Below are 16,136 nucleotides of genomic sequence, written 5' to 3' on the forward strand. Positions count from 1 at the left end.
CTCTATAAGTCTGAGAGTGCAATTCTAAGTTCTAAGAGTGGATTCAACGAGGAATTAATAAGTAGGGATTTATTTAGTAAATTTGGTTCACTTATTGGAAGCTCAGCATATAGATCCATGGTCCCCATTCTAGTTGAGACTATACTGCTTGTAAGACCCAATAATTGATTTGTGATTAATCAATTATAATTCTAAAGTTAGACTATGTCTAATTTGTGAATTTTCACTAAGCAAGGGTGAAATTGTTTTGGCATTAATAATTAAATTAAATGACAATATTATTTAATAATCTATTTTAGTTATTAAATAATTAGTTTTGGCATTTAAAAGGTTAGAATTGGAAAATTGGCGTTTTTGAGATAATAGAAATAAAAATTGTGAAAACTGCAAAATCCAAGTGAGGCCCAATAACACCTGTGGCCGGCCACTTAAGCAGATATTTCCAATTGATATTTTTATTATTTTAATGCCAAATAATTGCTAACCTAAACCTAGTAGTTGCCTATAAATAGAGAGTGGTGGCTCAGTTCATCATATGCCTTTTGGTCTGAAAATCAGAGATTGCCTTTTTCAGAAAAACTGAGCCTTCCACTTCTCTCTCTATAGCCGACCCTACCTCTCTCTCTTTTCCTCTTCTCAATTTCGAACCCTTAGTGTAATGACCGCTCTAGTAATGTGGATTAGAAAAGGCAATTAGCACTAATTTTTATTATTTTATTATTATTTGTGAATTAATTTATTTGTGGACCCCAATATTTAGAAATAAATATTAGAGTTATAATTTCTCAATTCCGGAGATTTTATTAAACTCTAGGGGTATTATTTAGTTTATATGTGAAATATGTTAATTTTGTAATTTTTGCTCGGCGACAACGGAAAATGCGATGGATGGCTAGATTGATCACATGGGTAAGTTTAGAACCCTATTTCTTAGTGGGGAATATTTTAGAGAAAATAAATTATCGGGATTGAGCGGGGTTATGGAAATTGACCATTTTACCCCTAGTTTCAAAGAAATACCCTAGTTTAAGTCAAAAGGGCATTTTAGACATTTTGTTAATAGTGGATTAGGTGGCTGTCCCTCTAGTTGACACCTAGTACATGACTTTTCAGCCATGAATTAATTAAGGAAAACCATTTCTTTTGAGGGAAAAATCAAAGAAAAATCAAAATCTAGAGAACTCTTTCTCTTTCTCTCTTTTCTCTTTCGGCTGGGGCTTGATCAAGGGGGGAAGGGCTGTTGATTCTTGGAGTTTCCAGCAAAGGAAGCTTGGAAGATTCAAGTTGAGGTAAGCCCTAAAGAAACCTTTCTTAGTTTTCAAGTTTTAAAGTTAGGTTGAATTAGTGATATTGTTAATTAGGGGCTGTTAAGGTTTGAAGTACCTAGGGTTCGAATTCTAGGGTTGGTTTAAGTTGATTGAAGTCCCTAGTAGCTGATTTTATTGCTTGATGTTGGTTTTAAGCAAGCTTGAGTTTTGAAACTCAAGCTTTGAGCTTTAATGGCATAATTTGAATTATTGGTTTGTTCTGTGATTTGTTGGTTGGAAATGGATGTTTATGCATTGTATATGTATACTGGAGAGTTTGGTAAAGTTTGGGATTGAATTGAATCAAGGGGGATGATTTTTGGTTCCCAGCAGTAGAACCGGAATTCCGGTTCTGGGTGGTCTGTACCAACCGGTCGACCGGTTGGTGACCCAGAACCGGGATGCCAGTTGGGAACCGGTCTGCCTGTTGGGGGAATTTCCAGAACCCTAGTTTTGGCCAATTTTGAGATATTTAGGGTATTGCCTTGAGGTTTATCGATAGAAAAACTTTTAGTTTCAAGTTTAAAGTCCTGGAAAGTGATTTAGCGAGTCACTCATCTGTATTACTATTATTGTGATTAGGGCATCCATCTAGCATGTGAATTCCGTTCAGGTCGGCCAGCAAACTTGAATTCTGAAAACAGGTAAGAACTGTGTATAGTGTATGATGTGATTATCTGAATGTGTGTATATGTGTTTATATATGCATGCTTGAATTATGTTAAACACTACCAACACTTGTATGAATAAGTTATAGAGTGCATTGGTACAGTGATTGTTGTGATTATGAGTACGATACAGTGACACCAACACAAGCATGGAAAAATGCTTAGGTGTGTGGTACATCACTCAGTGTTACTCAGTGATCGGGATAAACCCTACCAACACTCGTACAGTGAGGTACGATGTGTATGTGGTATAGTGGTTGTACCCTGGTAATGAACGTTCATACTCATCTGTTAAGCTCTGTAAATAGGTGTATGGGCGCCTATTATATGGTATGTTATATGCACTTCTTACTGAGTCTGTTGACTCACAGTTTCTGCTTCCATGTGTAGGTAAAGGAAAGGCGAAGGCTGAACAGGAATGAACCTGAGCTCGGGTGAGATTGTACATGTCAAGCGGCGCGACCTGGAGTGTTCGGTCTCGGGACATCTGGGAGTTGTATTTTGAAAGTCGCTGTGCGACCTAGAACTTGTGTATTTTGAATGTATAGTTTGAAAAGTAAATTTTACAAAGTTTAAAAGAACGGGATCCCAGGATTTGTAAATATTATATTATTTTACAAAGTTTAATGTTTAAAGCAAAAATTTTATTTTGACACGTTTTTCGAGAAATTTCTTTGATTAGCAAAGATTGCACAATAATTGAAAAAGCACTGTAGCGTGCCTTAGCATTAGGGCATTACACTTAGGGATAGAGTAGTTCCCACACCCAGCAAGTGGTACCTCAATCATAGATTGGAAGACTGTGAAGGATCATACACAAAGAGAAGGACATTCGGGCTCAGATCTTTGATAATACTCTGCGACAGAAAGGATACAAGGGTTAGAGATCTGAGTGGAAGGAGACATTATTCCGCTGATATCAATGTAAGGTTTTCTTAACTTTATATGTGTTTAATTATTGATGCGTGTCGTAAGCCGCAACAAATTTACTATTTTTTTTATTCCAATACTTCCAATTATTTTAGTATAATCGTAAGTAAGGGTCGATCCCACGAGGACTATGTTTATTCAATTATTCACAAATTAGTAACAAGAATTAGGAAAAGGAGAGTTTTGAAGATTAGAATAAAAATTAAAGAAAAGAACAAATTTAAAGTAAAGAATACGATATGAGAAACTAGTTAAAGGTTATTCGCCACCCTCAACAATCATTCCTAATTCCTATTAAAGAATGTAATTTTCAGTTTCCAATCAAACTATTAGTCCCGCAGATAACGCTGAAGCAGTCTATTATCCCAATCTCCCCATTGTATGTAATCAAGGCGAAGCGCTCAATAATTAACTCTTTTACCTAAAGCAGTAAATCCATGAAGCATGCAAATTTATTTAGCTTAGATAAAGCATTGAGATTTATGGAGATAGACTAATCTAGGCAACAAATCAATGAAGCATATAATTCATTTAACCTAGGTTCTATACTTCATCACAAATTGTAATTTGTCACAAACACTTAGAATCATAGACTATTAGGTGAATAGTAATCCTAAGATGACGGTAGATTAAAGTAAAACCTAATTTAGCGGCCATCTAAACAAGATTAAAACAATAATCATAACATTGAACATAGAAGAATAGAAGCAATTTGATATAATGGAAACTAAAAATTAACATTCAATAATGAAATTAAGAATTCATGTTTCGGGTTTTGATATAACCCTTAACTAAAAGAAAACTACTCAGAACTAGACATTAATAAAAATCATAGTATTTAATTTGTAGTTTTTTGGATTCTCTTCCATTTGTAGCCTAAGAGGTCTTATTTATAGTAATGAGAAAGTTAGTTGAATCCTATTAGAATTAGGATTCTATTTATAGTGGATAGATAAATCCTCTTAGAATTAGGATTCTATTTATAATAGTATTAGGAAATATCTAGGATAAAAGATAAAGATAACTTATCTTTTAAACAAAAGATAATAAAATCGTAACTCTTCTTGAAAATTTATCTATTTTTTCGTTATCTTTTTTTTCAGAAATTTTCTACTGCGACGATTGATAGTATTTTGGCTATAACTCTCTCAATATTACTCAGAATTGGACGTTTCAAGATGTTCTGGAAAGCTAAGAAAGAGATCTAAAACTTTTATGTTGAGCTCTAAGTCCAATTCTGCATTTAAGTTCGTCCAAATTTGCAATTAAGTTCTGCCTTGTACAATCGAGCTCGTCGACTTCCATTATTTTCCACCAAAATATGTTAAAATCCCTCCAAAAGACTCGAAATTGACGAATAGTATTTAAAATAACCTAATAAATTAAAATCACACTAATCAATAATTTAAAGAATCAATTTAAGAATATTAATAAATAAATTAATCATATTATAAAGATAAATATTGACTCATCAAATTCCCCCACACTTGACTCTTGCTCGTCCTCGAGTAACTTAATGAATGATACTTAAACAAATCGGTCTTTATGAAAAATAATTTTAGTTTCAAAAATTGTACATCCACTTATAAGTCCAAGAAAATTCAAACTCTTCAATCATTAGAATTTCAACTCAAGATAAATTACTTTTCAAACCCAATTTTTGTGTGTGTGTGTGCAATCAAATCATCATACTACTAACATTCAAATTAATTCATGCATGTCAACAATCAATATTTTTCTCAAAATAAATGTGTATTTCAACGAAAATTCACTCCATAAGCTTAATTATCAAACCATTCTCCACTAATGTAATCACACATAATTTAAAGATCAATAGGACTTTAGGGGGTTATAATGTAAGGCTAGGGTGAAAGGTAGATAAAAAAGGTTAATTTGGGCTCAAATCACACCATAGCATATGTATACAACATTCTCTCAAATAATTTCTATTTGTATTCCCCAATCACTCTCCTCAACAATTCAATCTTGTATCTTTTTTTTTCCATAAAACTTACTATTCCTCCACACTTAAATTGTTGCAAGTATTCATTTTTTTTTTTTTGAAATACTTACAACTTGCAAACATTAATTATAAGGGAATAATAATTTTTTTTCATCGTCACATATACAGAACCATGAATATTTTCTCATCAACAAAACTCTCACACCTTTACATAAAACATCAATATACTCTAGTGTGAAAAAGGATGAATAAGGATTTTCTTTAGGCTTAAAGGTTATTGTATATGGTTAAAAAGAAAAAACAAAGATGTCAACATTTAGGCTCAAATTGGGTAAAACTAGGGATTTAACAAATAGGGTAGGCTTAAAAAGCTCAATCGATCCAAAAAAAAAATGCCTATATCATATCTCAAAATCATGTGTAATTTATCAATTTCGCCTCAAATGATTATCAAACAAGTTCTAGAGTGGTTGAGACTTTAAAAGAAAAGTCAAACATGCATTCATCTTTCCAAACATTAGCAAATATGATAATTCAATTGATGTGCAAAAGTTTTAAAAAAATCAAGTTTGAGCAGTAATTAATCATGAGTTAAGCACACAAATCATGAGAATCTATCATTTTTCCTAAAATTATAACTAGAATTTCATCATCAACAAAATTATTTTTCCTGAGACCATGCATAAGACATCAAAGTAAAAACACATATCAAACATGAGCAATCATTGTCAACAGAATTTCATTCAATCCACACTTACTAAAATTAAAGCAAGAAAATCATATAAACTATAAAAACGATAAACAAATAAAAAAAATATTGGATAGACACAACAATTAATCTCCCCCCACACTTAATATAAGCATTGTCCTCAAGGCTCAATCAAATAAAATCAATGCAAAATAAAAATAAAAGGATAAGAAAAACTCCCATAAGGTTGCTTTGTTTAACGTCGTTAGCTCAACTGCATGTTGTGCTCATATGATCTTCACGTTGGGTCTTCTAACAAAGACACATTCTTTATGTATTTATGAATGGAATCTAACACATTGAATTTGAGTGTTTCACCATCAAATTCCATTCTAAGTATCCATGCTTTTGTATCCAACTTCTCACTCGCAGTGAGTAAGAAGGGTCTCCCAAATAGAGTTGATGTAGGATTGGGATCACCCTCATCTTCCATCTCAATTATGTAGGAATCACCTGGAATGACAAGTCCATAAGCCTGCACAAAAACATCTTTAACTATCCTTAAAGGATAAGCATTAGTTTGATCAGTCAATTGAATAAGAACCTGAGTTTTTCTTGATGGACCAAGATTTAAAAAAGCAAAATTAAAATAAGACTTATTATTAATAATTTCTCCTAAATCTATCATGCAATGATCAAACCTGGTTTTACTAATTGTGCATGGAATTGTACTTGTCTCACGCAACAACTTTCTTTGATGAACACCAACATTCTCATTCTCCCCCACACTTACTTTCTCACATCCATTCAACTTTTTCTCATTTGGACACAACTCCTTAAGAATGTTAGCACAATGAGTCTCTTCTTTGATTTCCTCAAGACATGGAATTTTTACCTCAATATTAGGAAGAGTCTCAAGGATCTCCTTAATGGGCTCCTCTTTCTTTGATTTTTTCAATCTACTTGGAAAAGGTGGAGGAGGGACATAAGTTGGTACAATTGGTTTGTATGACTTTTTCAGTGATGGTGGACCAACTAAAGTAGGAGATTCAACCTTCGGTGGAGATGACTCTTCAAGGGATGAATTTCTGACTTCATGACTTGGAATCAAATCATTAACTTCTTGGTGTGGTGATTCAAGTTGTATACCACTTTGGACAGTGATGCCACTGACATTCTCTATTGGATCACTCTCTACTTGTGAAGGCATAATGTTTGAACATTGAATTTCATATTCACTTGTAGATGTTTCCCTTGACTTCGCAGGATTTTCTAACTTTTGTAGAGATTGTTGAAAGATCTGCATATTTTTCTGAAAGTTTTGCTGACACTGTATCATATTTTGTTTAATCTCCAAAGTAGCAGCCTTCAAAGAGTTGCTCATATCAATAAGAGCACGTTCTAGATCTGGTGATAGTACAGGAGGATAGTAAGAAGTTGGTTGAACATATTGATTAATTTCATTGTACGAAGTGCTAGAATAATCTCCCCATTGCTGATTGTATGTGTAAGTGTCATAGTAGGGATTATATTGATACTCTTGTGGCGAGGTATAATAAGGATCATAGTATTGTGGATTGTACATCGCCATGTTTCTAAAGGAAGATCTGAAAATTAAAACCACAACTAGAAGCACAAGTTAGTAAAAAAAATTAAAAAGAAAAAAAAAGAAAAAAAAATTCTAATAAATTTTTCTTTAAATATCTATCTTTTATTTTGATTTTTATTAAAAAAAAAATCTAATAATTTATTCTTCTAATTTTCTTTTTTTAAAAAAAAAAATAGAAATACTAAAAACTAAATATGAATAATAAAATAAAATAATAGTCCCCGACAACGGCGCCAAAAATTTGATGCGTGTCGTAAGCCACAACAAATTTACTATTTTTTTTATTCCAATACTTCCAATTATTTTAGTATAATCGTAAGTAAGGGTCAATCCCACGAGGACTATGTTTATTCAATTATTCACAAATTAGTAACAAGAATTAGGAAAAGGGGAGTTTTGAAGATTAGAATAAAAATTAAAGAAAAGAACAAATTTAAAGTAAAGAATACGATATGAGAAACTAGTTAAAGGTTATTCGCCACCCTCAACAATCATTCCTAATTCCTATTAAAGAATGTAATTTTCAGTTTCCAATCAAACTATTCATCCCGCAGATAATGCTGAAGCAGTCTATTATCCCAATCTCCCTATTGTATGTAATCAAGGCGAAGCGCTCAATAATTAACTCTTTTACCTAAAGCAGTAAATCCATGAAGCATGCAATTTATTTAACTTAGATAAAGCATTGAGATTTATGGAGATAGACTAATCTAGGCAACAAATCAATGAAGCATTTAATTCATTTAACCTAGGTTCTATACTTCATCACAAATTGTAATTTGTCACAAACACTTAGAATCCTAGACTATTAGGTGAATAGTAATCCTAAGATGACAGTAGATTAAAGTAAAACCTAATTTAGCGGCCGTCTAAACAAGATTAAAACAATAATCATAGCATTGAACATAGAAGAATAGAAGCAATTTGATATAATGGAAACTAAAAATTAACATTCAATAATGAAATTAAGAATTCATGTTTCGGGTTTTGATATAACCCTTAACTAAAAGAAAACTACTCAGAACTAGACATTAATAAAAATCATAGTATTTAATTTGTAGTTTTTTGGATTCTCTTCCATTTGTAGCCTAAGAGGTCTTATTTATAGTAATGAGAAAGTTAGTTGAATCCTATTAGAATTAGGATTCTATTTATAGTGGATAGATAAATCCTCTTAGAATTAGGATTCTATTTATAATAGTATTAGGAAATATCTAGGATAAAAGATAAAGATAACTCATCTTTTAAACAAAAGATAAGAAAATCGTAACTCTTCTTGAAAATTTATCTATTTTTTCGTTATCTTTTTTTTCAAAAATTTTCTACTGCGACGACTAATAGTATTTTGGTCATAACTCTCTCAATATTACTCAGAATTGGACGTTTCAAGATGTTCTGGAAAGCTAAGAACGAGATCTAACACTTTCATGTTGAGCTCCAAGTCCAATTCTGCTTTTAAGTTCGTCCAAATTTGCAATTAAGTTCTGCCTTGTACAATCGAGCTCGTCGACTTCCATTATTTTCCACCAAAATATGTTAAAATACCTCCAAAAGACTCTAAATGGATGAATAGTATTTAAAATAACCTAATAAATTAAAATCACACTAATCAATAATTTAAAGAATCAATTTAAGAATATTAATAAATAAATTAATCATATTTATAAGATAAATATGGACTCATCAATTATCGTTTTAGAAAGTTTATATTTAGAGTGTTAAACAACATACTTGTGAGTAGATCTAAGATCCTGGTAAAATAAATTCCAACATACTTGTGAGTAAATCTGATTATATTGAAATGGGTTTTATTTAGGGCACAAAACCCAACAAACTCCCAGTTGCACTAATATAAAACAAAAAAGTGCATTTCAAATAATCTCAACACCTTGATCTACAAATCAAGTGTAGTAATAGTATACTCCTCGTAATAGGATCTGACAGGTTGAATTAAACACAACCTTTTCTCCACCATTACATTTCCTTAATCACAAAAAAAACTTTGATAATGTGAAATTCCTCTCTATATGTCTACTCTCTTGGGATACTGGATTCTATACTTTCGGAAACTACTTTTTGGTTAATCATGAAGTAACACTAGTAGTTAAGAAATGTTGGAACGGTGCAAAAATGTATAGAACTTTCCTTAGACTGAATAAGTACCTTTCCTGCAACTTTAACGTTCAGTCTCTCTCCGGTAGACTTAGAGACTTCAGATAGGTTTTTACACTTCTCCAAAATCACTACTCCACCCCCAGAGTAATCACCATCTCATCAGCTGTAACGACCGTCTTAATAAATTGGATTAGAAAAGGCAATTAGCACTAATTTCTATTATTTTATTATTATTTATGAATTTAATTATTTTGGACCCCAATATTTAAAAATAAATATTAGAGTTGTAATTTCTCAATTTCGGAGATTTTATTAAACTCTAGGGGTATTGTTTGATTAATATGTGAAATATGCAATTTTTGTAATTTTTGCCCGGCGACAACGGAAAATGCGATGGATGGCTAGATTGATCACATGGGTAAGTTTAGAATTTTATTTCTTAGCGGGGAATATTTTAGAGAAATTAAATTATCGGGATTGATCGGGGTTATGGGATTTGACCATTTTACCCCTAGTTTTAGAAATACCCTAGTTTTAAGTTAAGGGGCATTTTAGTCATTTGCTATTAAGTTGATTGGTGGCTGCCTAATTTGATGACACATGGCATTAGTTTTCAGCAAAGGATTACTACAATTAACTATTTTTCATTTTGAATTAATTTAGAAAAGAAAACAAAGGAAAATCAAGATAGAACTCTCTCCTTCTCTCTCTTTCTTTCGGCTGGGGCAAGCAAGGGCAAAGATCAGACTTTTCCCTTCCAATTTTCTGTGATTTAGCTAGAATTCAAGGAGAATTCATCAAGAGGTAAAGCCCTAGAATCCTAGAACATGTTTTTAAAAGTTTTCTTCTTAGTTTGAGCTTGTGTTTTTGAGTATTGGTGACTGTTTTGATTTGAAATGCTTAGGGATCAAATTCTAGGTTTAGTTTGGGGTAATTAAGGGTTATAGCAGCTGGTTTGGTTGGTTAATTTAGGTGTTGTGTTAATTTGAGTATAAAAAACCTTAACTTAGGTCTTTAATGGCATAATTTAACTTAGTGGTTATTTCTTGGTTTTGTTGGTTGGAAAATGTTGTAAATGCATTGTATAGGTACCCTGGAGAGTTTGGTTAAGTTTGGGGTTGAATTGAGTGAGGGGGTTGGTTTTTGTGTTCCCAGCACAGAACCGGTCGACCGGTTCTGGGGGACCTGTACCAACCGGTCGACCGGTTGGTGTCCAGTTTTTGGACTTTCGGTTGAAACCGGTCTGCCGGTTGGGAGAATTTTTTGAACCCTAGTTTTTCCCAATTTTGAGATATTTAGGGTATTGCCATGTTGTATATTGATTGGGAACTTTTAGTTTCAAGTCTAAGTCCCTGGAAAGTGATTTAGTGAGTCATTCATCAGTGTTGCACTTAATGTGATTACGGCATCCATCTAGCGCGAGCATTTCCGTTCAGGTCGGCCAACACACTTGAATTCGGAAAACAGGTAAGAACTGTATATAGCGTGTTAAATGAGATATATGCATGACGTATGTATGATTGTGTATGTTTTGGGTGATATCATAGCGGCACAACAATTGTGTCGGTTCGGCAGTACAAGCATCGTACTGGTTAAGAGTGATATTTGTTGGTATTTAATTATCCAGGATCTTAGATCTATTTGCAAGTATGTTGATTTAACAACCTAATATTGAACTTCTAAAACGATGAACTAAACACATAAAAGTTAAGAATAACTTACAGTGATTGCAGCGGAATTAATGTCTCCTTCCACTCAGATCTCTAACCCTTGATTCTGTCCGTAGCGAGTATAATCAAGATCTGAGCCCGAAAGTTCTTCAGTTGGATGTGATCCTTCACAGTCTTCCAAACTATGATGAGATACTGAATGATGTGAGTGGGCACTTCTCTCTCACTAGGGATTTCGAAATTTCTCTCTTGTTTTTCTCTCTTGATTTCGTGTGACACACTTTGCAAAGCAAAGTTTTCTCAAGAAAAACACATGCATACAAAGAGAGGAGAGGGGTTGCTATAAATAGGAAAAGGGAAGATCACAACTTTCCAAATAAACAGTTTCCTCTTTTACTGTGTAATTGAATAACTGCCTTATTTAGTGTGATTCACCACTTTCCTATTTAGGCTAGGCTTTGATTAGCAATTAAATGACAAATTAAATTGAAAAATAATAATTGGGAAAAAGCAATGATGTGGCCGGCCATGGTGTGAATGGGCCTCACATGGATTTTGCAGTTTCCTCAATTTTATTTCTATTTCTCCAAAAATGCCATTTTTCCAATTCTAATCATTTAAATGCCAAAACCAATTATTTAATAACTAAAATAGATTATTAAATAATATTGTCATTTAAAATTAATTATTAATTTAGACATGCAAAGTCTCATAATTAATAATTAAACCTAGAAACCCTCTTATTTACAATTTCATCCCTAAACTGTGAGAATTCACAAATTAGACATAGTCTAACTTTTAGAATTATAATTGATTAATCATAAATCAATTATAGAGTCCTACAAACAGTATAGTCTCAACTAGAATGGGGACCATGGATCTATATTCTGAGCTTCCAATAAGTTGAACCGATTTACCAAGTAAATCCCTAACTTATTAATTCCTCGTTGAATCCACTCTTAGAACTTGGAATTGCACTCTCAGACTTATATAGAGCATATCATATGTTTCACGATATCAATATGCTATCTCATTTAACCATTGTTATAATCTTAATGTGATTTAGAGATCCTCTATATAGATGATTTACATCGAGACGGGACCAATTTACCGTTTACACCCCTCAATGTATTTTGCCCATTTGAACACTTAGTTACCTGTAAATGATGTTTTAGTGATCTAATATATAGTCACTGAAACAAGAGCTCATCCATTTACTTCTATTTAACTAAGCTCAAAAGGAATCATCACTTTACTTCTATACACCAGTAGAAGCTATAGATTTCCATATTTATGTTTAGCACTCCCTATTCAGTTATGCTATCATGTTCCCAAAATATATGTATTATCCTGACTCAAAGCAGGCTTTAACTAATAAATCAAAGAACAAGAATAGCACTCCTGAGATTGAGCCTAAGCATATCAGGATTTAGATTCTCTTAATCTAAGATCAACTTCTGACATTGACTTGGAAAGATACAACGGTAAGTTTACAATATCTTTAACCAAGTTCAATATCGGTCCAGTCCAATGCATACTCCATGCATTCGAAACCAGTATACTTTGCCAATGTTCTGGAAAGAACATAACACTTACTCCAAGTGTAAGTATACTTTATCGCTGATTATCACATCAGTGTAAATCCAAAACACTGATGAACAGGGACCAAATCTTTTGAATCATATAATCACAATCACATTCCACTGTATTGACGATACTGTAATTGTGAATAACTATATGTTCTGGATTTAACTGATTTTGTGCATATATCAAGTATATGTATTAAACCATAAACATGTAACATACATGTAATCATAATTCACTTCTAAATTGATAACTAATCAGATTGTAATAAGTTTTATTTAGGGCATAAAACCCAACAAACTCCCACTTGCACTAACATAAAACAAGTAGTGCATTACAATCAATCTTTTGTCTTGATCCTCTGATCAAGTGTAGTATCTTTGAATCCACCCATATATCTGGAATCAGGTTCATGAGACACATGAAACTTTCCTAACTTATGCTTTACTCATCAAGGGATACTGAAATCCTTACTGCCCATTAAGTACATCTGAACAACCAGAAGACATATCTCTCAAATTTTAAAATTTGGAATTGAGATAATGCAGTGTAGAATTTTCTTCAGTAAAATAACTTTCTAGTAATTTTGAATTTACAAAGTTATATCTTCTCTGATGAAGCTTGAATTATTATAGATGGGTTTTAACACTCTTCTATAATGATTCTTCCACCCCCAGAGTAACCACCATCTCACAATGAGTCGGTGTGCATATCAGGATCACCAATGCATAGTTCCTTAATAACATATACGTCACTTTTGTAAATCTTTCTTGATTGTCCCTTAATGTTCCCCATTTGATTACATCTCAGATGGCTCCCACTCAATAGCAGATGTCTGGTTAGAAACTTTTAACCTTTTACTATTGTTTCTGGGAACATCTTATTGTGACTTATTATCTTAAGCTGAAACTGTAAGTTTCTTTAAGATTAGGTCAACAACATAGCAGTCTAGTATTTGAAGTGATAAATACTTGCTAGAGATTTAAGCAATCAAATCAAGATACCATAAAATATTATGAGAAATAGACATCTTGAATCAGTCTTTCGAATAGACTATGCAAGAATTCTTCTATCTTACTCTCATAATTCTGATAAGTTATTTCTATCCATGTGAATGGTTAGACTTGTTTTTATCAGAGGTGTTCTTAAGTTCCTATCACAATTATCAACCAAAAGAAGATGGGTAAAGAATTTTAATATTCTCCCACTCAACCAAGGTAATGTGAAACATTATCAAAGAACTTTAATGGTATCAATAATTATTACAACAGTAAATCTAAACTGGAACATATAATCAAGATCAAGAATTTATTCTGATAATAGCTAATTTATTATATTATTTCCATGTTTAAAATTATGTGTCACAAAGGGTACTGTAGAATAAAATCCACCCCTAAGTTTATAGAGATTATGGTCCACCCCTAAAGGTTGTAAATCTCTAAGTGTGATAGAGAGTGAGTCTGTGGAGTTGAATATAATCCAGAGTTCATTAGATATAAAAAATCGTTTGAACTGCATATTATTCTTAACTTTTCTCCACCCCTATCAGATCAAAAGATCTTTTTATTAAACAAATTCTCAAATAATTATTTTTGGAACTAACAATTATTCATAAACATAGAAAAACTTCTAGTGTTTATGTAGTAATAACTCTGTAAAGAGCTTAAATACTTTTTGAATTTGCATCAATAATAAAAAACACATACACATTCAAACATAATAAATATAATAATCGGTAATAGATAAAATAAAGAACTGAAGCTCAACTCATAAATTGCAATATAATTGAAAAAGATATTTTATTATAAACCAAAAAAAAATTGTTTGCAATATTTATGAGAACCAAACAGGGAAGTAAGATCCCAAACTTGAAATCCAAATTGTTTGAAAAACTAAACAATTAATTCAAATGAAAGAGCTTCTTCTTTATTGTAGACAATCTCCATCCACCATCCAGCTTTCTAATCCAACTCGTTAAGACAGCACCCGAGTTTAAGAAGCTTTAGCTATAAGAAGAATAATAAACAAGGTTAGTAGTCCAGAATTATTAATCCAAAAGGATAATAATTCACTAAAAACACATCAGTTTATAAAGAAAATACCTTGTTTCTTTGCGAGATACTTAGGACATTGGTATTTCCAATGGCCTTTCTCATTGCAGTAGAAACATTTTCCTTTTTGTGTATTGCCAGAAGCTCCAGCATTTTTGTTCCTAGCTGCATTCGCAGCTTGAGCTCGCTTCTTGGCATTTTTCCACTTCTTCTTATGATGGGATTTGGAAGTAGAAGCAACAAGTGCTTCAGGATTACTTGTCTTATTACCATTTCCAGAATTCTGAGGTTTATTCCCTCTTTTCTTGGGACCTCCAATCAAATTTTCATATGTCTGAAGGTCATTCACTAAAGTATGAAAGTCTTGTTCCTTCTTATTCATGACATAATTTGATGTGTAGGGCAGAAAATCTGGAGTCAGGCTATTCAAGATGAGACTCACTTGAGTAGTCTGATCCATTTCAGCACCATGATTCTGGGCTTCTTTGGAAATAACTAGCCATCTGGAGAAGGTGATCACGCACATTCTGATGGGGTTCCATCCGTGCGTTGATGAATTTCTTAGTCGCGTCGAAACGAGACTGAATAGATGCCATACCGAATAGCTCAGTTAACTGCGTCATGATTTCGCGGCCGTGACGGTGTTTGCAAACCTTGTTTTCAAGGTGTCAACCATCTTGGAAAGCATGAAGTAACGAGCTTTATTGTTAGCATTATGCCAACGCTCGAACTTCTCTTTTACAGCTTTGGTTGCATTGTCACTTGGCTGCTCAGGGGACGGCTCAGTCAACACAAACGAGGCACTTTCACCTATGAGAGCAATATGAATGTTCTCTCTCCACTTTGGGAAGTTAGACCCATTTAGCTTATTTTCAGTTAAGAGTGACAACATGGGATTTGACATTTCAATTCAGGATACTACAAGATAATATATAGATATCAGTTATGGTTTATCACAAAATCTCATTTAGAAATTATCAGCATACAGCAAGTAGGAATGACTAGAGAAAATACAAAAAAAAATTCAAACCTAAATAATTTCCAAGGTTTTCAACAAGGCGATATCGGTTGTCCCATTTAGGCGAGAGTCAAAGCTATCATTCATTGAATAGAGTTGTCAGCTCATCTAGAATAGCAAACATTCTAGCAACCTTTTATTCGATCGAAAAGAGAATCTGACGTTGTCCCGTTTAGGCGAGAGTCAAGGTCATTCTTATTTCATGAGCTTCTACCATTGTTTCATATGTTTGTAAGTCTTATACAGTACCCACCATTAGGGTGGTTAATACCAATATAAAACACTTACAAACATACTTATCTTTCGAGATTAAACGGTGCTAACTTGTTAATGAACGTTCCTCCATTAGGGAGGATTACTCACTAAAACAATAGCTATGTAAAACCAACAATGGAGATCGAATATCTCAAAAATAATAAAGCTCATTATTTAAATTGTATTTTCTTCTATTATTTATTTATTTTAAATCTATATATATATTTATTAAATTTTAAATTTAGAATAGAATCTAAATAAAATTTAATTTAATATTT

The 16,136-nt window shown here is 32.6% G+C and overlaps 1 protein-coding gene across 1 annotated transcript; it reads right to left on the bottom strand.

The window, feature by feature from the left end:
* Positions 1-5,854: 5,854 nt before the first annotated feature.
* LOC115719847 (uncharacterized) lies at positions 5,855-7,147 on the bottom strand. Its single transcript, XM_030649033.2, has one exon. The coding sequence runs from the start codon at positions 7,145-7,147 to the stop codon at positions 5,855-5,857; it is 1,293 nt and encodes a 430-aa protein (XP_030504893.2).
* Positions 7,148-16,136: the final 8,989 nt, after the last annotated feature.

This window comes from Cannabis sativa, chromosome 2 (genome assembly GCF_029168945.1).
Source record: "Cannabis sativa cultivar Pink pepper isolate KNU-18-1 chromosome 2, ASM2916894v1, whole genome shotgun sequence".
Taxonomy (NCBI): domain Eukaryota; kingdom Viridiplantae; phylum Streptophyta; class Magnoliopsida; order Rosales; family Cannabaceae; genus Cannabis; species Cannabis sativa.